The sequence below is a fragment of the Tachypleus tridentatus genome, chromosome 6 (assembly GCF_004210375.1).
Source record: "Tachypleus tridentatus isolate NWPU-2018 chromosome 6, ASM421037v1, whole genome shotgun sequence".
NCBI classification, from domain to species: domain Eukaryota; kingdom Metazoa; phylum Arthropoda; class Merostomata; order Xiphosura; family Limulidae; genus Tachypleus; species Tachypleus tridentatus.
In genome coordinates this window covers 136,327,385-136,355,212 of record NC_134830.1, presented here as the reverse complement: position 1 = coordinate 136,355,212, position 27,828 = coordinate 136,327,385, and the positions used below count along the sequence as shown (strand labels likewise).

Sequence of the window (27,828 nt, the reverse complement as noted above, 5' to 3'; positions counted from 1 at the left end):
TTTAAATAAATATTTATTATGAACATCAGTCCAAACAGGGTACAACAGGTTAATTAATACAGAACTAACTGAAACTACTTTAGAAACTTACGCTATCATAACCTTACCTACAGTGAGTTATCGACCAAAGATACGAAACTTTCTTGAACAGTTGTCTTTCTGTAGAGTTACGATAAAACGTTTGCTGTTTGCGTGGAAAAAGCTGTGATTGTTGGTTATCACGAAATGTATAAAGTTAACGTTGACTTTTTAGGTTTCACCCAAAATGATGGATTGTTCCATATTGTTGATCTGTCTTTACCGAATATTGTGTGAAACTTAATATATGACCACTATATTCATTCTAATTCTATGCTTTCCCTATCACAAACTAACATTAAAATTTACTTGTGGCTGTTGACAAGCAAATGCAGGAGTTGGTTCCAACAATTATGTCTACGTTTGACCCAGTGACCCAGCAGTTATTACCATCACAGCTAATTACGGATTCTGGGAGGCTGTCGTCTCTGGTGCTGCTGAAACTGACACTCTTTTTCATGATTAAACATAGGGAAGAAAAATTGCTATTTGATAATGTTTCCAGTACTCAGAGGTAGCAACTTAATTATAAGGATGAAAAGTATTAATTTATTCCTTGATAATTAAGTTCCAAATAAGAGAGAAATTGCTTTTGACTTAAGTTGGCACATTTCTCTTTTCTTTGGTCTAATGAAATAATTAAGAAATGTTTTTATAACTGTCATTCAGGAACAAACAGTAAGTTCAAAATATAATAAAAAACATACTATTTTCAATACAAACTTATAAGCAGTATGTCATTGTAAGGTGTGAATAATGTGATACTAGTTAGAAATATCACATGTAAACTTTACAACAGGCACAACTTTGAGATTAGATATCCATAAAAATATTTACTGAAGTGAAATGATAGTACACAAAATAATTTATACAGTGAATATTAGCATGACTTAATTACTTATTCATCAGGATCTTCATTTCCTATATCCTGAAAAAAAAAAGGTAACTGTTAAATTTTAGAAGCAAACTATAATGTCCAAGTTTTTTAGGCTTAGTTATACGCATTAAAATACAATGGGAATAAAAAACCAATATGGACAGATATATATATCAAATGTCAGTTTAAGTTTTAACACACAAGATACATTATAATTTTTACTATGAACATGAAATCAGAAAACATTTTATAGCTTTTAGTTCCTTTGAATTATGATGTTAACGTAGGCTTAGTTGAGTCATTTTGCATTGAACATAAATTCCATTTTGCTACTAGAGCAATTATGGTAAGCTTTATTTGTATTAGGCTACACTGTCCTGAGTAACAACTTGAATGAGCAAATAAAAATCACAAAAAATATGTGAAAAAAACCCAAAAACAAACAAATAAATATAAAATAAGTTTGAAATTTATCATTTAAATTAACATTTTTGATTATCAGTTCTAAAAAAGTCTTTGATTATAATATGGATAAGGTAAGTTATTTTACACCAATCTGTGAACATAGTGAAAAGTTCCGTGTTGTTTCTTGAATCAGAATGAAAGGTAAAATTTAATTTTATAAAACAAACAATTTATAGAAGTTTTAAACAATCTAAGACAAAAAAAATCCATAACAAAGGAATGTAAACAAAAGAGAATTTCTTTTCAAAATATCAAATTTGGTAATTGTTGTAAATATGAATTATAGAAATATTTTATATTCAGATCCCACTCAATCAGTAGAAAACAATTCTCAAGTTCCAAACTGTTTTATTTGGTGATTTTTATACTATGCAATTGAATAAAACATACAGCAGGTGTATCAATTCAATGCATTTGTATTTAAAGAAAAGAAAGAAAAAGTTACAAACAAAAAAGGAAATGTGTCTTCTTTTTCACAGCTTGGAAGAAGACAGGTTTAACATAATGATGGACAAACCCATACAGCTTCTGATGTACACGCTGCTATACATTTTTACCAGCTCACCCACTCTATCTCAACATAACTGCTAGTTTGAGGACAAGTATACACTTATCTTCCCCAACTGCTGGTGAACATATTTATAACCAAGAGAAAAGATAGTTTCTTTTCTTCATGAATATTAATGACAATTATATACTTTTGTAGGGAAGGGCAGTGTTTGGGAAAAAATTTGACTTGTGTTGATCAAATGTGTTTCTGTGAGTAATGAATTTTTTTTTTAAAAACCTATTTATGGCTAAGTTAGAACATCAGATAAATTACAGATTTGGAGCATTTTATTGAAGTGAATTATACGTTTTGTGTTCTAAAATAAAACAATAAAAGGAAATTGTGAAAAGAAGTAAATTTAAAGTCTCACATAAGTAAATTAAGAGCTATAGTACATATATTTACATAGTTAAAAGGCAGTTCAAGTTGAACAATTTCACTTGGAAAGTTTAGTTTCACCATATACAATATCCTAATTTCCATTATATTCATTATCCTAAATAAGACTGGCTGTGTTCCTTAGTTACGGCTGATGAGAAGTACATTGAACAGTTTGAATGTTTATAAGTTAGTTATCCTAATTTATTTACATAAAGGGATGAATTGTATCTTATCACAGTTACTACTGTGTACTAAGGTAACGTACATGTTCTGATAATTCTATCTCGTGAAGTAGTTTTGATTAACAAACCTGACAAACAAGATTATGTGAAAAAAAATCTTAGTGGTGGGACTTGCATGCACAGAAAAGCATGCTGGATACTTGTCCATTTACGTATTGGGTAAATTTTTCAAGTAAGGTAAGATATATACACAACACTTATACAATTAATAACACTAGCTATTGCTACTAGGACCAACGTTTGGTGCCCTTGAGTGGTCTTAATCAACTACCTTAGACATATTGACTATTAAATGCAAATAAAATCCATGGTTTATAGAATGTACAAAGATGGTAATAAAACTTGTCTATTTGCTGTTACATTTTGAATGTTATGCACAAATATTTTCAATGTAAGCTGTAAAATAATGCATAGTTAGGTCAGTTAAACCAAGTTAAACTTGAAAGCACTGAGGGAGGTGGGAAGAACTGGCTTGCAAAAACAACTTTAAATAAAACAGTTTGTTACTTTGTAAACACAGGTACAAAATTAGAAATTTGTCATTGTGAAGATGTTTGTAACAGCCAGTTTAGTGTGTTTCTCTTCATGTGAAAATAAAAACTACTAACATAAGACAAGGAAAGTAAGATGCTGAAAACAATATTTCACAATGACAACTTCTACTGAAATGAAGTACACACCAAATAAATAGACAACACATAACATTAACAATTACATATAATACAGAACTTTTGACCTTTATCAATTACATTGTGTATATAGTCGAAAATAAAACTCAATTCTAAAGAATAAAAACCCATATCCTTATTTAACTATAAGAAAAACAAAATTAAAGTAAAATTTAAGACGTATTCAGTTAAAAATGCATGATTTGTGATGGATTTACCATTATATATATTTTTTAATATTGATGTTTGTGCAAGTTAAATTTTTTATTTAGAAATGTACCTAACTTATTCTGTTAAATCTGTACTGCAAAATTCCCATTCACTGAAGTTGTAGAAAATTCTCAAGCATAAAAATCAACAATGCATATGTGTACGTAAATGCCAGTATTATTGTGCAGGTTGAAATTTCTAGAAACTTGCCTCATGCCTGTAAAAATTAACCCACAGAAAGCCTCAAGAGACAGGCTTGTTATAACTGGTATACTATAAAGCTTGAAAGTTATAACTGTGATTAATGCTTATTAATCGAGAACTTCAGATATTTGAGCAGAAAAGTTTATAGATTTTGAACATTACGAACCAGTGGATTGACATAGAATGTTGGTACTTTTATAAAGACATTATACATCTTCATCAGTGAAAGACTTGCCCATGATCAGCAAAGAGCTACCTAGCACACTGTTAAGTAATTTTTACCTACATCAACTCAGAATTAATTCCTTATCATGAACCCTAGGTTAAAACATACAGTTCCAGACCAGATAGAAGATTCAATATTGTTTGTAAAACTTTTGTATATTAATCATTACTTGTAATAACTGTTATTATAAATTGTATTACTGTTTTTATATTAAAATATATTTGTATTAAGAAAGAAAACTGTATGTATCAATCTTGTTAACAAATATCAAATTTGAGACATGTAAACATTTAATTAACCTCTAGATTAAAATTAAACTCAGTTTCAGGCTTCTTAAATTGTAATGCATAACATAATTCAGAAGAGGCATGGAACTACCCCTAAAGAATGATGAATCTTCTACAAAGGCATGATTTATATTTATCATACAGAATGGAAATGTGTTTTGAACGACCTGAATAGCAGCTTATATTTACAACTCAGATTTAATTCAATTCATCAGTTCACTATCAAGTACCTTTCTGTACAACAAATGAGAAAAATGGGTGAACAGAATTATAAGTAACTGCATTTTAGAGGGTTCGAAATAATGATTACACAAGTAACACTTACTCTAGTTTTTACATCCAAGTCTTCACCATATTGTATTGCATTATCAATCACCAGGAGTAAATCTCCAATACTTTCTTCATCTCGAATGTTCAGTGGTAAAAACCGGACAAGACTGTAGTCATCAATCTGTTTACCAATGCAAACAATGGCCAGTTAAATGATTAGAGTACAAATACAACAATTAAAAGGGAGATTACATTTTCAACAAAAATGAAAAATTCATGCAAAAACCAACATTGTCTTTATATTTCAAACAAAAATACTGAAAAAACAATAACTAATTTTAGATTTCACAAAAGAAAATACACTTTTCCTTCTTAATTTGGTTTATTAAGTTTTATTCTGTTGTAAAATGTGTATGTTTTCTAATCCTAATGGTATGCCTGGACTTTTAAAACTTAAAATGATTATTAAATAGTTTTATTAATTTTATTTGTAGCTTGATGCACTAAGATTTTGGGATCTGAATGTAACAATTATTCTAGGCCTGTTCAGTATGAACGTAGTTGTTACCTTCTACACCAAACATAAAGCTAAGCACATATTTGGCATACAACACTCAAAGAAAGATTTTACTGAAAGAATGCTAATACAGAGCAACAACAAGGTTATGGGAAAGTTGACAAACAAAGTTTTTATTTTTGTTTATCATAGGTTGGTTGTAGCTTTCTGACCCCAGTGCTATTTTCTAAGGCATCAAGTTATTTTACTTAATTATTTGATGTATTAATGTCAGATATCATGCTGTATTTCAAAGTACTAACATATTATACTTGACTATAAAATGTATTAGTGTGCAGATATCATGTTACATTTCAAGGTACTTTGATATTTTACTTTGCTATGTGATACATTGGTGTGGATATATATATTTCAAAAGTTTGCATTAATCGTTTCCAAAAGGCAAAATAACACCAACAACAAGGATATTTTAAATTCATACCACTAGTATAGTTACAAATTTCCTAGATTTATAAGTTTCCTAGCTGAAAAAGGTAGTGATTACTTCCAAATGATACATCATAAAGTATGAACAATTATCAATGCTTTCAGGTAAGAAAGAAGAATATTCCAGAACATTTACCAATTTTGCTATAGCCTGACTCAACTGATGATACTTCTGGTGCCATCTGTTTGTGCCAACTTCAGTTTCAAGTAGCAAGTGACTATCTGGCTCTAAGTAGCTAAAAATAAAAAAAAATATTTTGGATTTAATTAAACATAGATGAAAATATTTTTGTGGAAATAAAAAACCTGAATAAGTAGTTATGATGAAGAAACTTTAGATAAACCTTCAAGTAGTTATTAAAAATCCTTAGATGTAGGTTCCTGTCCTCAGGTTCAGATAACAGTTTAAGAAAAAACTTAACCAACTGCACAATAACTAAGTACAAAGAAATACAAAATTGTAACTTTCAAATTATTTCTATTAAACACAATCTTTTTGAAGAAATTGAGTTATGGAAGATTAGAACATCAATCCTGTAATTATCAACATACTGTAGTTTAATAAAATCAAATCATAAGCACAGTAAGATGTCATCTAACCACTAAACTCTTGTGTACTAGTCTGGATGAATACTGACTTCTTGTGTGCATGAATAATGAACTCTGTTGTACTCATGTACGTGAACTCTGGACTCTTGTGTATCAATCTATATGAATACTTACTTCTGTAATTTTCTCTAAGTGAAGAAAAATAACTAGCATGAAATAATGAAAAATAAAACATGGGCTACCCTCCCTTCCTCTAGTCTATCAGCCAAAAATTAAGGAAAGGTTATGGGCAGATAGCCTTTGTGTAATAACTTTGTGCAAAATACTAAAATGATTTAACACAAGGAACTGCTTTTTGTGTAGCACAAAAAAGAAAGAAATAAGGTTAAAAAAGAGACCTATTTGAACATATTAGTATTTGCTACACTTGTATATTTGCATATTTCAAGAGCTTACAGTACTTACTATAATAACAAACCACACAATTAAGAAGTCTGCAGTAAAGTGCCATTTGTTAATTCTCTTTCCCATGCTTGGTAGATTAAACTGACCTTGTGACCCTAAAGCAATTATCAGAACTTCTATACAAGTTTTAATACGTTTTGTGTATCTTTAGAAAAGTTTTTAAGCTTTTAGTAAGCAATGCAAGCCTGTTATAGAGAAGAATTCTTCAGGATGACATGAATGTTGTTGAAATATCTACAGTTCCTTTCCTGACTGTTGGTCAGTTTTAAATAAACTTTAATTCTGTATTATACAACATTGATTGTTCCACCATTTCAACATAAACATTTACACAAGTTCCTTAAAATTTATCCTACATCTGTTTATAATTAATTTCACTGTTTTATTTCCCTCTAAACTGTGTCTGATTAATAATATTACCACACAAATTGTAAATCACTCGGAACATATGCCCTTCATGTTACTGTATCAAATAATATAATGCACATGCTACTTGAAAGCATAACTCATGAAAACTATTAATTATTATCATTAATTTTTGTATTCTGATCCAATCCAACCTAATTAATCTTATTCTTACAATTTAGCAAATTCTATAATAACAAGCAAAGAATACATACAAAGAACATGAAATACAGTGCCACATGAAATACAGTGCCTACCCAGACCTTCCCTTTTCCTGTTGGTCACCAATAAAACTAAAGCTTATTTTTTATATTAAAGGTATAACTACACAAGATAATTTTTATTTAATTAAATAATACAGTTAAATATACAGAATAATAGAAAACAATATCCTTTAAAAATTGCCTTTTTCTGGCTCTCTAATAAATAAATAAAAATTAAGATGTATTTAGATCATGGATTTAGAAGTCCTAATATGATGGTACCTATTTACTTAATGGCATTGGAGAACAAAGGAACATAGACAAATTTAGGAAACCAGGACTACCTAAACAGAGAACTGTAACAAGACATAACTCAGCCATAGTAAGTAAAGTGCTATATCTTGTGACAGGTGATAATTCACAAATGTCAGTATTAAAGGACCTCTGCTTGGAAAAGCAATACAAGTTACTTAAAAAAAATAATCATTGCAACTGCTGTATACCTCAAGAAGTCTGGGGAAAGCATACATGGAGGAAGCGTGAACTTTCAATATGATAGATTTCGATAGTCTTATGACAGGTTTTTTGCAATGAAAATTACACTGTGGAGTTATTTTCAATATGAATGTTTGTCAGACAAAGCATGATAAACATGGCAATGTAGACCATAATGACATAGCAAGGCTCCAAAGTTGTTTTAATAAATGTGCTTAATCTTTGTATAATTCTAAATGTTTCAAAACAAATACATTCTTTAATAAACCATTACATGCACATGGAGATGAATTTTTGAAATAAAGATAAATTTTGGCTTTTTTTTTTGACTAAATGACAAAGACACCTACCCACTGAGTTGTTTTAGAGACTGACGATCTAGAAGATCTAGTTTAGAGAGGACATTGACATGGGGAGTTCAAGATTGACCATAGTAGCCAAGGCTGTCATGACACCAGAGAAAAACTTCGATGCATCTATCATGAACTGCGAGTCAAGCAGAAAAACAGCACAAATGCGGAAGTCCATGCCATGAAGCATGTTCACAAGCCTTCTCATCATAGTCATGTGGGTGTAAAGTTCAATCTGACCTAGTAGGAATATAAAATCATCCAACTCAAGATTTGTCCTATGAATATTCCTTACAATACATTATAAAAAATAACACACAACATAGCAAAAGTAAATTTATGAAAAATTGTTCTCTCAAACAGAAAAACAAAAATGCTCAATTAATTTTACACTTCTCATTAACAATTGTTTCAACTCCTAATTAAGTTTAACTTGCAGAGTAGAATAAGTCAAGTGATATTTTCTGCTGGCAGCTTTCTTATTAACTAACTTTTATCTTGTTTTCTTTGTTAGTTTTATATTTTTTCTGCATTTTTTTCTAAATGTAACAACTGATCTACACACTATGTTACTGTTAACAACAGCACATTAAAGAAAACTGTGTAACCTAAGTTTTCCATAAGATTAGAGTCAACAAAAAAATTAATGAGTACTTCCCCATCTCAAACCACACCACCTTTCACTTAGAATTCATGCAAGGGAAATAGAACATCACAATGATACAACACATTAAAATTTTACACATCAACTGCCAAAGAAACCTTAAAGATAAAAGAATAGAAATCTACAACATAAACAAACATATAAATGCCAACATTATCATTGTCTCAGAAACACTTTGCACTGAGAAACAAAACACCACAATACCCCGGATTCATCACACACAGCATACCTTACTCCGAAAACAATAGAGGGATAATAGCTTACTTTAATACAGAAATTTCACATCTAATCTCAATAGAAGATTCTTTTAGATCAAGCATAAATGAAACCATTTCTGTAATATACACTTTAACAACCGGCTAACAATTACAATTCTAGCCATATGTTGTTCACCCACTAAAGATATCGACATTAACTTCCTACAGAAATGTGTTAACCGTAAACCTAAACCAATCATCATTGGGGATTTTAATTCTCCACACACAGAACTAAGAGGAAATAGAAACACACGCAGAGGGTTGTGTATAAAAAATTTTCTTTCCATTAACAAAATGCACCTAATAAACGACCACACACTTACACACTTTTCAGCCGCCAACGGCTCATATGACGCACTTGATTACATCATATCCCCCAAGGACACAGTAAATAGAATCTCTAACTTCATGATGAAATCTCGAGTGACCACTTCCCCATTTCCTGTATGATTCACCCGTGCCACCCTGCCATAGCATACATGATTCCCATATTATCTACCCCACACAACTATCTATCAAATCCATCTATCAAAACACAGATTAACAGAACAAATGCAAAAACTAAACAAAAAATTAAAATAGCAAAAGAAACTAATTGGCAAAACTTTTGTAAAACTTGGAAGAAGTAAAAAACAATCCAAAAGAATTTTGGAGAAAATTCAAGAGCATTTCTTCCAACAAAAACACAAATTACTTGTTACAACACATCACACAACAACATAATCACAAGGACGGACTCAGAGAAAGCCGATCTATTAGCTGACTACTACGAATCCTCCTTCAGCAACCTAAATTCAGTCGACTTTGATACACAACACCAACATGTCAACAACTTCATAAACACAAATCAATCTTCATTCACACCACAATTACCTGGCGAGACATTAGTAAGATACTTAAGTTCAATCAACAGGAAAATTACCATCATAGAACTCAAAATTAACATTAAAAACTTGAAAAACACTTCCCCCGGACATGACCAAATACCAAACAATATTCTCAAAAAAGGCTCTACTCTCCTATTACAACACCTCACAAACATCATGAACATCTCACTAACAACTGGTTACTGCCCCGACACATGGAAAAAAGCCATCATCACCACGATTCCAAAGAAACAAACAAACAGGACAAATCCGGATAATTTCCGTCCCATCAGTCTGTTAAGTTGCCTTGGCAAACTGATGGAGAAAACTATCTCAAATTTCACTTCTGTGAAATAAATAATATCCTTCCGGAATCTCAAAATGCCTCCACGAAAAACAGACAAACAATAAATCACCTCACACGACTCACCGAATCAGTCTACAAAGCTTTTAATAACAATCAGGTAACAATAGGTGTATTTTTAGATGTTGAAAAAGCATTTGATAGCGTATGGCACAACGCCATCAAGTACTAATTAATACATCTGAAAATAAATCCCACTATTATTAAATGGATATCAAACTTTCTGACAGATAAAACAGCACAAGTAAAAGTCAATAACACTATATCTAAATCATTCAATATAACTGCAGAAGTGCCCCAAGGATCAGTCCTTTCTCCACTACTGTACATTATCTTTGTCAGCAATATACCTTTCCCCAGTTTAACATACACTCATAATTTGCAATACGCAGATGACATTGCTATCTGGAGTACCTCAAGAAACCCAGTAATGGCTATGTCTCGCGTTCAAGAATCACTAAACAATGTCTCGAACAGGAGTAACAAGTGGAGAGTAGTTTTAAATCAATCCAAAACACAAGCAATCACCTTTTACAGGAAACTAAAAAGACAAAGAAAAACTCTGGAAAAAGTGAAATTCTCACTCGGAAATACGCCCATTAACATGAGAAACATATTATATTCCTTAGCATCACTTTCAACACAAGATTAACATGGAAAAAAAACGTGTTAACAACATACACTCATCAATTAGAAAACGCATTTAACACTTAATGACTCTAACCAGCAAACACTCAAAATGCTCACCAAAAACTATTATCCAAATATACAAGGCTTACATCCGTCCACTAATAGAGTATGGATGTCAAGTCACTTATAATATGTCAAACATCACACTCCAGAAAATCCAAGTTCAACAAAACAAAATACTAAGATCTGCATTCAGTCTACCATCATACACTCCAGTAAATTATATACATCAAATCAGCAACTCACCAACACGAAGAAACAGACTAACAGAAATGTCACACAAATACTATTTAAAAGAAGAACACAGAAACAAACTAACGGTATCACTCTATAAATTAACTAGTGCACCAACCAAATTTATTTCACCATACAACATATTTCAAGAATCACAAATCACACAACAAAGTACTTAAAGGGCAAAATTTACATAAATATTATGTATTTTCTTTTTCAGGTTTCAGGCACAGGACAGGTAAAACTTTCATCGCCTGTCCTGTGAAAGTGGGTTTTTCTCGGGGCACTCCCGTTTCCCCCCCACAGCAAAAACTAAGGCATTGGATCTTTAGATCCCAGCCAAGGCAACTTTATTGCCATGCCCTGAATCGGGTCGTTTATGTTCATATTTACTATGACATCTGCCCTTTGGGATGGGTTATGGCTGTTTTCTCCGGTGCGATCTTTGCCTCGTTCATGAATAATATTAATTATGACCAACTTCACTCCTTCATCCAAAAAAAGTTTTTTTAATAAAAAAAACAACAAAAAAACCAGCTAAATTCAATAACCTTCCACGAAAGGGGATGAAGAGGAACCACAACATTCCTGAACACCCCAGTTGGAGAGAGAATTCTTCTGATTTCTCTCTCTCTAAACTAAACCCCTGCCACGTTATTTTGCGTATTAATGAGTACTAGTACTTTGGTGTTAATAACCTTATGTCAAGATGTTTCACATTTCATAAATGGTGTTGAATCCATAAGTATTATAAACATCAAATTCATTTAACTATATTGCAATGAGTCATGGGTCAAAGACCAAATCATATCACATTTGTTGACCCACATTCAATATTTTACTGATCAACTATTTTATTCAGATATGTCAATAAGTTTGGTATCAAATTGTAGATCAAAATCCAAATTTCAGTCAGATCTATTAGTAAATTTCTTAATTTAAAAGTAAATATTAACAAAGAAATCCTGAATACTGATTTTTGTGGCACGCATGATGTCCAAATATAAAGTCTATAGTTTTGTACACATTAGAAACTCAAATTACTAATGCTGACAAGCTATAATATCAAATAAATACCTCCTACCTTTTCTATTTACTTTTACTAGGCAAACACAGTGGCTTTACTCACCTCCTTCCATTTTTGGAAACGTTCCCTTACTTCATTTACTTCTGCTGTGACATGTGAATAACCAATCGAAAGCTAAATGCTCCCCAAGTGGCTTTCTTAGCATAATTAAATTATTGAGCACCAAACTTGTTCTTTCAAAGGTTAGAGTTGAAGAAGTGAAACTTTAACAAGCTCATAATTTCACATTTTGTTTAGACCTGAATACATCTTTTTTTTAAGTTACTAAAAATATAACATTTATTTCCTAATTATAACTTCTTATGGAGGTTTCAAAGTTGGTTAAATTGAACCAGCCCATACAAAGATACAGTAGTAAAAATAACAGGTAAAATATAAAAGATTTTCTTAGAAAAACATATGATAATTATCTGGAGATTATAAAGATTTCATGTGTAAAATTTGAAAATATTCTGATGCAAAAAAGTATTTTTAATCATATGATAAAAATACTGTGCACATTGCCTGGTCAACATTCTGAAAACAAATTTACAAGAAATTCTTCAATTAAAGTATCTTAATACTTAATTTAAAAATCTGGAATTTTGTGTATGAAAGCCTTGTAATGTTTACAAATCACTTGCAAAATTTTGTAAAGATATCCATACTTCATCAAAAATCATAAAAGAGTTACTTTCATGGTTACAAGCTGAGTGGATTCCACCCAATCCATAATGGAAGGAATAACAGCTCAATTTTATGTAATAGTTTCAAAATATACAGCAATAAATTACATGCGTATTCTCTGAAAACATTTTTCTAATAGGCTTAAAATCATTCATCTATGCATATGTACCAGACGTTTGCTCAAGGTTATCACTGATTCTTGCAACTAATTCTCCTGCAGTTATAGTACTGATTCTGTACATCTTAAAAAGACATCACAACACTTAGCTGTTTGTCTTTTCAATGGTTTCTGAAAAAGGGGGTTGCCTTACATTCCAGGTCTGAACAATACAGAGATCAGGAAATAAAATGTACTGAAACTTATTATAATTTAAAATAACCACTAATTTAAGAAATATACACACAGAAAAACTAAAATCTTTGTAAAGACTGGATGCCAATAAAGTACGTCTCTATCAAGTTAAACCATTCAGCTACACATCAAAGTTAAGACACCATCATCTGTGCAAAGAACCAAGAACTGATGTTACACTGTTATCAATTATGGACTTCTTAGCATTGATACAATCAATAAGTCATTATCCATGCATTGTTGATGGACTTTGAAAACTTCTAAAAAACAGAGGAGCAACACTGGCCTTATATATTGTGTAACAGCCTCTTGTGTAATGAAAATTACATTGCAAAGCAAGAGTCCACCCTAAAAAAAAAAGTCGCACGGAATACTTATGGTAGTGGAAGAAATGGTTGTAAAACCTAGGCTGTTACTAAAATGTTATAAAAAACAATGAAAACCTCATCAGTAGATCAATAAGAGACGTGTATGTAATGAAACAGTAATTTTTTTAAATTACTAATCGATTCACAATTGAAAAATTTACTAAATCTTACATTTTGGTTGCTAATTTGTTGATGTCTTAAAAGAGGCCTTAAAAACTTAGGAAATATTTCTAATGAATCTGGTTTCCAGTGTAGTCTCCTGGCTAGAAGGGAAACTTCTGTTCACTTATTGGTATTGTTTTTGACTAACTATCTGATGGGGTTGGCGCTCACAAGGTGTCATTTTTTTAACTAACTATTTTATGGGGTTGGCACCCAAGTGGTGTTGTTTGTGACTAGCTATCTGATGGGGTTGGCACCTGTTAGTTGTTGCTTAAAATTAACTATGTGATGGGTGCACAAGTTGTTTTTGTTTGACTATAAGTTTGGGGTGACACCCACTAGGCATTGTTTATGACTAACTGTAAAAGTGTTGTAGGAAAGATTACTTACTTTTGTATTGATATGATGATTGTTTCCAGTTTAGTAGATGTAGAAAAGTTCTTTGATTGTTACTTTCCTAGCATGATTCGTGTCCAATCATTTTGGTATTTTTTTGTACTTTTATTTTAAGTTTTTCATAATAATTAAGAAAGAAACTAAACTACAAGAGAACAGATCAATCTTTTCATTCAGTATCTACAGAGACAGAGCATAGCAGCACCAAAAATGCATACTATGAAAATTCAACAAAATGCACACATGTTAAAATTCAAGAGACTAAATATAATTTAACCAACAAACGACAATATAAGTAAATTCCTCCCCTAATTGAGATACATAAAAAATTAAAGGTTGTAATTTAATTAACTATGAGAAGAGGTGATGCACAGCAACCAAATTAGGGAAATAGAACTTAACACCTACCAGGGCAATCGAACAGAATATAATCATCACAATCTTCACCCAACTGTTCTTTAAGCCAGTCTGAATTTTCTATGAGATACCTAATAATAAAAGCATGCATAGAAGACACTTAATAATAATAATAACACATTACATACATGAGAAACATGGCACAACAGTTCCCTGTCAGAGGTTGAAGGGGATACTTGTTGAGCAGTTGCTTACATCAGACAAGTTATAAACAAAAATCTCCTGGGAATTTTGAAAGGAAACTTCAAAGTAAATTTAATTTTTGTTTTTTAAGCCACATATTATTCAGGCAATTAGATTTGACAATCAATTTGGAATTTCAGAATTTAACTTAAAATAATAACTCTAGCCCTAATTAATCAATGAAACCCAAAGATTATTTTAGAATCAATTTTCTGTCATTTTGTAATGTTTATTTAGTGGAAGTTATAATACAAATAATAAAAAAAAGTTACAATTTTCATTTTTGCACATAAATTTTTCTGTCCACTCCAAAGAATAGCTTTAAATTTGGTAAAAAAATATCATTTCTCGAGAATAAATTATCCATTTCCTGATTTTCAAGCATTTTATTGTTCATGCCCTAACTTCATTTTCTCACATCAAGTAGCTTGATCATTTACAAATGTAAACAGCTATGGAAACACTTATATAAAAAAAAAAAGCTTAAATATCAGTGGTTAGAAAAAGAATCAGACCTTTCATCCCAAAGTAGAGTAAATGGAGGTTTTAGCACCCAAGTTTACATAAGCATAAATTTAACACATTACATTTACACAGCTTTCCAGTCAAGAAGCAGTTTTATTAGTTTCATAAACCATGTATCTTTTAGTCTACTCTCAAATCTTCACAATACGTACAGCCCATTATACTTTACAGTGACAAGATATTAACTTTGTTGCACATTAGTTACATGATAAAAAAGCTTTATTATGGGCTAAATTTAACATAAGTGTTCCTTAAGTTGAATGTATCATGTAATATTAATAAAATGTAAAAACTTTGTTCAGTAAAATTACAGAAATGAGAACGAAGCTCTTACTTAAAATATTAGTATTTGTTGCCGTGTGTGGTAAAAACACATTCAGTTCATAGATAATTGTTTTTGGATACCTTCAAAATCTATATATATAAAAGTCAACAACGTACAATCAAAATCCTTAAGTTTAATTACGTCTTGCTAGGACCATACGTAAAATTAATAGTAATTGTCTAATCAGATACCAAGACAATTTATCACTAAGCAATTATTAACCTGCCATTGTATTAATTAGAACTTTTAATTAAAATTAAGTGAACTATAAAGACTAGAAAGTAACAATTACTCTTCAATAATAGGTCATAATAAACTTGCACACACTTGCAACTACAATATAACCCAGTTGTGACAAACATCATGCAGCTACCAAGGAAAGCTATCAGAAAAATTACATTTCTTGTCAATATTAAGATAATAATAATAATCATACAAATAAGAAGTGGGTTTCTCTTACTTTTCATATTATTAAATTTCTAATGTTACTTTGATTAACTTATTGACATCCAATACAGACAAGTATTTTTAACACATTTAACCAAATTTTGATGTATGGATTTAAGATTATTAAAGTAGTATATGTAAAGCATTTGAGGGTAGAGAAGGGAACCATGCCCCAGTGAAGTATTAGCAAAGTGCCACTCATTACAAATTTATTTCAGATATTTTCTGGACAGTAAGTTGATGCAGACATGAAAAAGGCATTATGAACAAAATACTGTCAACCACTTGCAATGCTGAGAAATGGTCAAAACTGTTTCTCTGGCAATATCCTTTAAACTATTTCAAAAAAATAAATAAGAAATAACAGAAGTCTTGGTTAAGATTACCAATAACCATCACAGCATTCTTATCCATAAAGATGTAATTTTATTAAACAGACACATACTCACTGAGACTAATGGGTTAATCTAACGTGCTAATCTTAACTTTAATTAATTTTAACTGGAGGTCTACCATTCAAAAACTCAAACTATAAACAACCAATTATTCAATTTGTGAGAAATTTATTGAGAAGACCTACAATACTCAGAATGCTGGAAACATCAACACTTCCTGCCCTACAAAAATAACTACTAAATGTTTCTAAACTGAATAATAAAACATCACAAGTGTTAGTTAACAAAGAACTCTATTATCAGACAATTTATTACAAATCAATTACTATCTTGGAAATGATATCTGATGTAAGATTGGAGTTGAAACATATTCTGAAAAATGCACAGTTGCATAACTAACATAAAAACCTAAATTCCCTGTTTTTAAACATCCTAAAAATCATTCATAATACTGAATACAATCAGGTCCAATCATTCTTTTTGTACATTCTTCACAAATTACTTAACTAGTTAAATGTTATTTAAACAGATAAGTCTGTTTGCATCTGAATTTATTTTCATGACAAGGAAATGGTTTTTGAGGTTGAAATGAGTGGGGTCATTGGCTTTCTTGATCAAAAGGTTTATCTACTGGCTAAGTATTTATCAACTTTGACTACACGAAACTTACAAAACCAGACTAACACTAATTAACAAAATTTTGAAACAAATTTTAATTCTTTACAGCGTAAAGATAGCAACACAATTATCAGGCAAAACAACAATTAACTTTTAAGTTACTGTAATAATAAGTTAATAGTCCAACTCTAAAAAAGAACTTCCCTGATACAAGTCATTTCAAGCAAAGTTTTCACACTGGAGAATATAACATCACGGTTAAAAGACAAAAAAAGCAATCAGTATTGAATAAAGTAACTTGCAAGTGCCTTAAAATGACAACTCACTCCATACAAAACACCAGACCTCCATTTGGACCAAACCGCAGCTCTTCATCTTCCATAGCATCATCAAGATGAATCAGTTCACGAATATCTAAAAAAGAAGCATCCACCCCCCGAAAAAAATTTGTTACAAAAAATGTGTCTTCAATCCAGTAACATAAAGTTTAACAAATGCACACATATAGAAACAATCTTCTAGCCAGCAAATACATCAAAGTTACTCAACATGAATGGGATATAACTGGGTGTTTAAGACTTCTTGTTCTCACTCATTTATAATGGTGATTCCTCTATCAGCTATTACATCACCATGTATGGAAATTGTTACTTGCTAAGGGTAAAGTTTGCATTAAAAAGTCTGTTTATATGATGTGAGAAAAAAATATTACTTCAACATACATTACATAATTATATTTTGTGTTTAAAATATACTGCAAACTCTTAAACCACAAATAAATACAAAAAACAACCTACAAGTTAGTATGTAAACAAAGCTGAAATAATTAGTAACCGTCTACACTGGGGCCTCACCATAATGCGACCCACGGCATTCACATCATGGAATCTCATTACAGGCGAGACAACATTATTGCAAAATCCTTTTGAAAGCACCAACTAGCAGTTGGAATTATAGACAACTACAAATAAAGTGATTAATATGGCCTCATAAACAGATAAACAACATAATTAGATGTAAACTTACAGATATTTGGTAATCAATTGAAGGTGACCAATCCAAATAAATTTCACTTTAATCATTGTCTGTGTATAAGTACAATTACAGATGGCTCTATCATAAATATGACCTGTATTTATATGTATTTACTGTGGGTAAATTTCATTGCCTAAGCCTCTTAATTTGTCATAAGCTTGCTATCTCACTGGCTGATTCTAAGTCTAACTATGAAGGCATAACCAATAATTCCACAGTCAATAAAGAACACAGTTTTGTGAATATTAAATATATTTATTTAATTCATGTTTTCAAATAAACTGTGACTTGATATGCAAAAGTCTGACACTAAACTTTAACTTTATTAAGCTGCTTAATGAGTAGCAATGAATATTAATCTGGTGAAATTCATCAGTTGTGAAGCATTTATACTTTAACATCATTCAGTGCATCACAATAAAGACTAGAAATACATCCTGAAAGGATGTGTGTAAATGAAGAGGACTAATTTACAAAAATAGCTCAGGTGGAAAGAAAAATTAAAGATCCACATCAGCATGATGAAACAATTGCCAAACAGACTCTGGCTTGAAAATCAACAGTCTGTGGTCACCACTGGTCAAACTAGCTCCACCAAACACGTTACAAAAATCACCAACCAATCACAACACTTGAATCCTCTGAATACCATATAAACTACTGCAAAAAAACAAAAAAAAACAAAAAACAACATTAACAGAATGATTTAAAGATAAAATTATTTCAAAATGTTGTCCTTTATATGAATTGCTTTTATATCCTAGTCCTCCAAGACTTTCTTTTCATGTCTCACTCTGAACTAAACAATTACTGCCCTTTTCAGCTTTGTTTTGTTTATCATGAATACTCTACTAAATCAGCTACAAAAGAATCAGCAGTGTCTAAAGCATACATAGAGAGAAGTTGTTTCAGATATTTGCATGAAGCTATGTGAATCTATAAATGATATTTGCACTGGCCATTCCAAGTTTTGAACTATCTAAAGAGAAGAGATGGGGCAACTAGTGAACAGCACCCAACATTACCCTTAGGCTGTGCTAATTAAGTTGGGAGATCTGGCACACCTTCTCATACCCACGAGTCAAAGGTGCAGAACAATTTGTTTTTTTGCATCAAAAGAACATGATCCATGGTTCTCCTTGGACCTGCATTCTGATACACAAATTATCCATAACCACAAACTGCAGAGCACAATGTTTTTCCTTTTCTTCAATAAAACATAATCCATGGTTCCCTTGGGCCTACATCCTGGTACATAACTTATTAATTTCCACAAAGTGCAGAGTATAATTTGTTTCTTTGTATCAACAAAACACTACCCCTGGCTCCTCATAGGCCTACATTTTGGTACATAATTTATTCATGACCACAAAGTGCAGAACACAATTTTTTTTTTTTTTTTTTGCATGTTAACCTCTATCATTAAAGTTTCTGAATTACTGAAAAAAATCATTAAGCTTCTTAACATTATTAAACTTATTGTTCCTTACTGAAAATAATGTAGTTAATTCTATGATTTTTAAAGAAAATTTAAGAGAAAGAAATAGATTATGTGGTATAATCAAAGGTGCTCAAACTAAAGAATAAGTAATAAATTGAAAGAGAGCAGATGCCTGAAGTATCCCAATGCACATGATAATTTGAGATTTTTGTTAACACTGTAACACTAAAGTGGAAGATATGACATTGTTCATGAGACTTAACATTTTTATATAGTTACTTAAATCAACAAAGAAATTCATCTGAAATATATAATTTTAGAGTTTTTATAATATTAGTTAAATACAAAGACTAAAGCAAAATATATATCTATTGTAATACAATTTCTTTTACAAAATTTTCATACCGAATTGTTTTTTGTGCTTCAAAGTAAATTTTCAGTAGTAAGCTGTGTCAGAAAAAGCCTATCAAAACTTAGATGGACTAACCATAGATGATAGCTACCTGCCAGTGACAATTTTTTTTATATATAATTGTCAACAGTTAGAAAAAAAATACAGAAAATATTAAAACAATTTAAAATCCTGATAGAATTTTCCTAAAAGTCAACATTTTATTTTATGGGTAATAAACAAAGTATATCAATTTCAAAGTTTCTCAAAGCTTTGTGTAAACCATGTACAAATTATAACTTAATGCTGTTACAGACGTTCTCAAATATAGAACCCACAAGAACTGGTCTGATAACTGAAATATTAAACTATTTATGGCCTTTGTTTTACAAGATTCTAGGTTATCTAAGTATTAAATAGCAAAACTTGTACCATAAAACTGAAGGCAGGTTTTAGTTTTACCAGCTCAAGTCAAAAGTAAGTAATGTTTGTTGTAAGTTTGACTTTTTTGTTTTTTACCATAGTGACTTTTATTAATTCATATCTTACCAGCCATAACTTCATAATCAAAATATTCAGCTGCAGGGTCCAGATTAACAGCAAGAATAGTTCTTTGAACTGCTACAGCATATTCAATAATTGTTTTACAGTAAGTGGACTAAAAAAGCAAAATAAATAATATGTTAAACAACATATAATAATCAGTTTCTACATGGAATTTGAAATACATATTTAGATAGCTTTTCATCACTAGTAACTTAACTTTTTATCCAGCAAAGACCAAAAACAACTTCACTACCTAATAAAGTGGTCATAAATTTAAGATTTGGGAAGACTGCATATGCATCTCAAGTTAAAGCAGTCTATTTCTCTAGTAGTGTGTAAAATATTTGGAACAAATTACCATCTAGAGTGATAGAAGCTGCAGCTGGGGTCATGTATTCTAAACAGTTAATGAACATTATCATTAAGTGGATTAGCCAAGTATGCATGAGGTCCATTAGACTGATTCCATATTGAATATAATACCAAATTTCTATGTGTATCTGCACAAAATATGGCAAGATGTTAGTAAAATGTACACAATAAATCAGATGTGCTACATATGTATTTGTTCTTGAGATATGTCTTTGAATTGCCTACATAAATCTGACTCTGAGAAGTTGGAGGACAAGGTTATGTTCATATGATAAAAGTATTCTTGTCCATTTTACAGTTTTTATATTTCATCAGCATAACTCTCTAGAACTCCTAAAATTATTACCTAGTTGTTTTTTTTTACAATATCCTTGTATAATGTATTAGGTACTTTTGTTGTAGAGAATACCTAAATTTGCAAAGGGTAAAATGAACTGTTAATAACTCTCACATTAAATACATAATACCATGTTGAATAGCACTCTATACTAGTTTGTTGAATGCTCACTTTGGCCCCTATCCATACACATGGGGTTAATGTAAAAAATAATAAAGTAACCAAAATTAGCATTTCCAGTTAATCCAACTATCCAGTAACTGACCTACTGCAATTATAATTATAATTATGATTTTTCATGGTTTTAAATGAATTTAAGTTCAGCTTAATTTAGTAATTTCAAGACTCAAAAAAATTAGCTAATTCAAATTAGTGTTTCTGATTATTCCAGCTATTTAAATAATTTCAATACTTTCAGGTATTGAGAGGCAGTTTTTAGTATAAAAACATATAGTAGTCATCTCATGAGAATACTCAATTAGTTGAATGTAACTGATTAATTATTAGGCCCATTACTTAATTAAAATAATGGATTTTGCTAACTGATTAATTGCCAGGATGAGGAGTTGATCAGCAAAATCCACTAACCACCCACTTCTAGTTAGGAGTTTGGGCATCTTTCATGGGCCACTAGGACCCTTGATGTCCCATTGTTTATACATTTATATTACATTCACTGAGTCATATGTAGGTGAAAGTCTAAGTGCAGCAAACCTTAAACCTTTAAAGAGTACCACTCAATACAATATTATGTATCTAATACCAGAGTTATCAACTATATATTCCACTCTATATTGCTGATTTAGCAACAGTTCATGAAAAATTGTAAGTATATATTTCATAGGTTCCAGAGGTTATACAAATGTAATAAGCAAACTTTATGATGGACAAACATATCCTTTCTTTACTTGAACATCACCTTGCCATCCAACTTTTCAGAATCTGACTACAAATGACATTGTAAATTCAGAGACATACATTGAGTAGAAATATCTTTGTAGCTCATCTGATCTTTTTATGCAATGAATGTTGTACATTTTACTAAAAGTTTGTCACGTTTCATACAGATGCACAAAGTAGATTCTGAACAACAGTCAATAAAATGTTGGTGTAATGAATCAAGCCTTACATGTTGGGTTAAAGAATACCAAATTCAGATGTGAAAAAATAAAAGCACATTTAAAGAACCCTTCTAAATGAAGAACAAGGATATTGTTATAAACACTGAATAAAGGGGGGTATTATTAATTTAGGGGGATCATTGCACAAATTAAGTTTGATATTCAGTTGCATGCTGAGATCAAATTAAACTTTAGTTCTTAACTTTTAGAAAAACAATCTTGAGATCATGAAAAGATGTATTAGTCAATTGGAATAATAAATTATAAAAGCAGTGAAAACATATTTTGAAAAATCTTAAAAATAAATTGGTTTTAATTCAAAATAGACATTTCCTGAAGAAAAGGAAAAAAGGAGAGAAAAAACAGTGTTATCTAACTGGTTTATTAAGGCCATAAAGGACAGGTATTGTGAGGTAGTCTGATGGAAGAAGTTTTCAATGTCATAAAGGATGATCAACATGGACTGACTAAATGGAAATCTTTCCTTACTAGTCTGTTAACACTCCTACAAAAAGTGGGGCCTAATAGGCCCCAGAGCAACTTGAAAGGTTATTAATATTAGGCTAATAATTTTGTATTTAAATAAAATTGCCATTTAAATCCATTAATGAATGGATTAACTGTCCTATCTAATCTCGAAACCCACTGTCGTTAATCCTATCTGTACTATCTACTATCTAGCGAAACCACAGCCAGGGGAATGGGCTTGGAGAAATCAGGAGTAGAAACGTCTTTTCGTATGAGTGTTAACTTTTCAAGGATGTTGAATGATATCTAGTTGCTGGAAAAGGTTTGGATTTTGTGATTTTTCTAAAAGCATACAATACATGCCACATAAAAAATCAGCTATGAAAATCACACTGTTGAGGATTAGGGAAAGACTTGTTAATGGGATTGTAGGATGGCTGGACAAGAGAAAGTAAAACGTTGTTATCAATGGAGTATCTCAGAGTTCAGCATTTCAGCCCTTGCATTTTCATATTTCCATTAATTATACTTTTAGGAACATAATTAGTAAATTAAAAAAAAAAACTGCAAATAACATCTAATTCTTGGATATTTCAGGATATATTGATGATGGTGAAAAACCATGACTTAGAAAAAAACTAATTTTGTTGATAAATATTTGACAAATGACAATTATAATAAGTGTAAGACTTGTATACTTGGATTGTCATAACTTGATTAACATATTTAGCACAGATGGAAACCCACTCAACACACTTGGGTTTACTGCAACCAGAAGGAAGCACTGGGAACCTCTCTTCAAAACTGGAACAAGAGGTGCACCATCTCTGGGATAAGCTGACACAAACTCAAATGGACTTGCAAGGGACCAATAGAATATTCATCACACCACCACAAATCAATCACTTTGTTAAGATGACCTACCATAAGACCTTAATGAGTTAAGAGGTTTCAGTTTTTTGAAAACTTATAAATTACATGTATTTCCTTTCTCTCTACATTTATTTGACTAGTTTTATTTTTTTATTCTTTCTAACTTTGTTATTGTAAAAATGTGCAAAGATATAACTTGTTTGTAATATGTATTATCATAGTTTTTGTCATATATACATGTATTTCAACATGGAATACTGTGGATCCTCATCATACATCGTTGTGATATATTTTGTTTTATATTGCAGACTTTCCCCACAAATGCATTATTCACAGTTTGACTCAGTTCAGCTTAATTTTTGCAAAAGGAATTTGATAAAGTTGACAGACCATGTGACTTATTTGTACTCATTTAGTTATTATAGATTTAATAATTCTAACTTTCAATACAGTCTGATATCTTCACAAAGTGTGACAATCTTTCAGTTAACATTAAGTCTTTCATGTAGAAAATTTTTTTATCACCAATAAAATTTAACCTTACTATTTTATATAAATGGTAGTAATGCACTAAATATTTTTTATTTAATTAAATAAGGTACCAAGGAACATTATTAATATTAACATGGAAGTAGGAAAGTAGAGGATCCTGGACTCTATTTTAAAAAATACTCAAAAAAACCCAAAGCAGAACCTTCTGGTTCTCAAGTGCAGGAAAATCTTAAGTCCACCTCTTCTATGAAGATAAGTAGAGCAGCTGTCAGCAATGTTGATGACTCCACAGCTGCATCTTCATTGTCATCATACACCTAATCCCCTCCCAACACAACTTTCAATCAATCAAATCAAGCACAATGCATACACTTTTCAAAATAATAATATAAAAAATAAAGGTAATGGTAAAATCATTTTAAAATACTGTTTAATATTCTGTGATTTTTCATGCTAAAAGTGGTTTTCTGTTTGAGTTATTTCTTAAAAATGTTACATATGTTTTCTGTTAAAAAAAGAAAATGTTTCAAAGTATACAGGGTTACTTCAAAATGCTCAAAAAATGGTTTTCAATGAAGTGTTTGGTAAAAATAAATATTGTTTAAGGGTCCTTGAACTCGGAATTAGTTAGAAATATGTGTACATTTTGTTGTATAGTATAGAACACGTACAGTACATTTTTGTTACCAGGTGTAAAATTTCTGTTTAAGTTATGGTCCCTTTTCAATATCATATTTAATTGTTTCTCATACAAGAAATTGCTCCACTTTTGCATCATGCAGGCAATGCTTATGTACTGACAGCCTCTATCCTCTTCATTTTCCATTATTCTCTAACTCCAACTTATAACAAGGAACCCCTGCATATACTTTCTTGTAAAGGTTTAGATTTATACTTATATTACATATTTTTGATTTTATAAAATGTATCAGTTTTACTTAAGTTTTATAAAAAGTTTCCTCATATTACTGTTCTTTGTATGTTCAACATGATATTACCATCACATTCTATGAAAAAGTTTCAGTTTTTAATTTATGTGTGGTTGTGGATATACGTGTAAATCTAATTTCACCTGCTATTTGTCATTGTGTAAAAGGCAAAATTTGTCACAATTCTAAATATTCTCCCAGGAAGTGGAAACATTATATATTTAAATCCTTTGAACTGCATATAATTTATTATGATCATTCATAATGTAAACAGAGAATATAACTGCACAAGTTTTTATTACAAAAAGGCTTAGAAGAATTGTTTTACATTTCTTTTTAGTTTTTGTTCACTGTTTAAGGATGCATTTGAATTTTAATTTGATTTTCAGGAGTTTGTTTGGTTTAATGAAAAGTTTGTTTATGCATTCTAGTAATTATTACTTGTGACTATATGCTTTATTGCAATGTTTTATGATTTACGTGAAACTGAGGGAATGTTTTACTGAAACAAGTGCAAATTACACAAATTTCTTGATCAATTTGGGTGATATTTAGTGATTTTAAGTTTTTTATTTATTGATTAAAGGAAATATGGTATGCAAGCATACCATATCTTGAAGTAATGGTGACCATCAATCATGTGGACAGTGTTTGCTTTTTTGAAGAATGGCAGTTTTATAAATATAAAATGCCGTGTTTGATCAATCTTCAACAACTTTTGAGAGAGTAAACAGATTTACAATTTACTTTTAAATTAACATAAAAACTGAACCTTAACATGACTTCATAACATCATACCTCTCTTCAGTAAAGGTATGACATTTTATATATACTAAGTAGCCACATTATTAGGTATACCTGTCTAGTACTGGGTATGACCCCCTTTTGCCTCCAGAACAGCCTGATTTCATAGTGGCATGGATTAAACAAGGTGCTGGAAACATTCCTTAGGGATTTTGGTCCATGCTGACTCAATAGCCATGTACATTTCCTGCTGCAAACCTCCAATTCCACCTCATCCCAAAGGTGTTCCACAGATTCATGCTGTTTATGCCAAATTCTGACCCCACCATGTGCATATTGCAACTGAAATAGAGATTCATCAAACCAGGCAACATTTTTTTCCAATCTTCAATCATCCAAGTTTGGTGATACTGAGCCCACTGTAGCTTCATTTTCCTGTTCTTAGCTGAACCTGGTATGGCCTTCTACTGCTCTAGCACATCCACTTCAAGGTTCAACATGTTGTGCATTCAGAGATGCCTTTCTGCACATCACTGTTGTAAAGAATGGTTATTTGAGTATTTGTGACCTTCCAATCAGCTTGAACAAGCCTGGTCATTCTTCTCTGACCTCTCTCATTTACAATGTGTTTTCCCCCCATGGAACTGTCACTGACTGGATGTTTGTTTTTTGCACCTTTCTCTATAAACTCTAGAGACTGTAGTACATGAAAATCCCAGGAGGTAAGCAGTTTCTGAGATGTTGGAACCATCACATCTTACACAAACAATCATTCCACAGTCAAAGTCACTTAGATAACACATCTTCCTCATTCTATTGTTTGGTTGAACAACAATCGAACCTGCTGACTATGTCTGCATACTTTACATGAGTTGCAGCCATATGACTGGCAGTTCGGCTATTAGTATTGAAGAGCTGGTGTACTCAATAATGTGGCCACTGAGTGTATATCTTCAATAATAAAGGTATGCTACTACTGTCCAGTTTCTTTCTGCATGTCATATTTGTTTGTGGTCAGAGAAGGGGGAATTTCTACTCCACATTTCCTGGCAAGCCTCCAGTTTCCTACAGTTCCTACCCAATTACTCAATGGAAACTTAATTTCAGTGAAATTAAGAATAAACACCACACTATCAGTAGTTATTGATACAAGAGCCCAACCACAGTACAATAGCCAAACTATAATACAGGGTGTTTGAAAAGTCACTGTGCACTTATATATTTATTAACAGACATGTTTCAATATAGAATACAGGAGGTAAATGTGAATGACAATTATAAACAATGTTGAAAGTGACCCCCATTGGCATCAATTCAGGCCTGGATCCTTCTTATTTTGTTTCTAAACACTGCTATCAGTTGCTGGCTTGAAATAGACCAAATAAAATATGATTACAAAACTGCACAGTGACCTTCCGAACACACTGTACTTAATGAGGAATAGATATACAATGTAAGACATATTTTTGATTCATATTCTCAAGAATCTTCTACAGATTTAGAGAACAAGTGGGTCTTGCACAAAACACAACAATATTCATCATGTACATTTAACTCAAACAAGCATAGATATCAAAATAAATGTATCACAGTAAATCTAGTACACAATATTTTTATAGGTTTAAAATTTCATTGTATTTTTGATAACATATAATTCTGGAGCAATGATGTACAATGGTGGTATTGGGTCCATATTTGTACAATGTACTACTTTTGTGTACTACAGTATAGACATAATGCTAAAGTATGATAAAGACATAAATCATTTTCTATCCTAAAAGCACAAATATGTCACTAAAGTTACAAATTACAGTATTACTAGGAATATACTAATAAGTATTACCATTAATAATAAAATTACGTAGTAACAATAACATGTTATTATGATGAATATAATCTACTCAAGTCTTAACACTGATATCAAATTATTACCAATAACACATACCTTTCCACTACCAGCTGGCCCAATTACAAGCTGAGCGTATCTCATTGTTGGGAATAAAATTTAAACGTTGCAAAATAAAGTTATTTTTCGTGAATTTCGTACATCATATCACATGGCAAAAATTCTTGGGTAAGCCTACACATACACATTACCAAAAGCATGCCTGAACCCAAAAGCGAACATGAATAAT

The 27,828-nt window shown here is 31.1% G+C and overlaps 1 protein-coding gene across 1 annotated transcript; it reads right to left on the bottom strand.

Moving 5' to 3' along the window:
- Window positions 1–27,828, bottom strand: LOC143253767 (GPN-loop GTPase 3). The gene is given in 9 exon segments (XM_076508110.1): window positions 1–1,006; window positions 4,514–4,639; window positions 5,598–5,697; window positions 7,929–7,995; window positions 7,998–8,168; window positions 14,443–14,522; window positions 17,271–17,358; window positions 20,361–20,469; window positions 27,639–27,828. Coding segments are annotated over 9 exon segments (816 nt in total). The 5' UTR covers window positions 27,684–27,828; the 3' UTR covers window positions 1–976.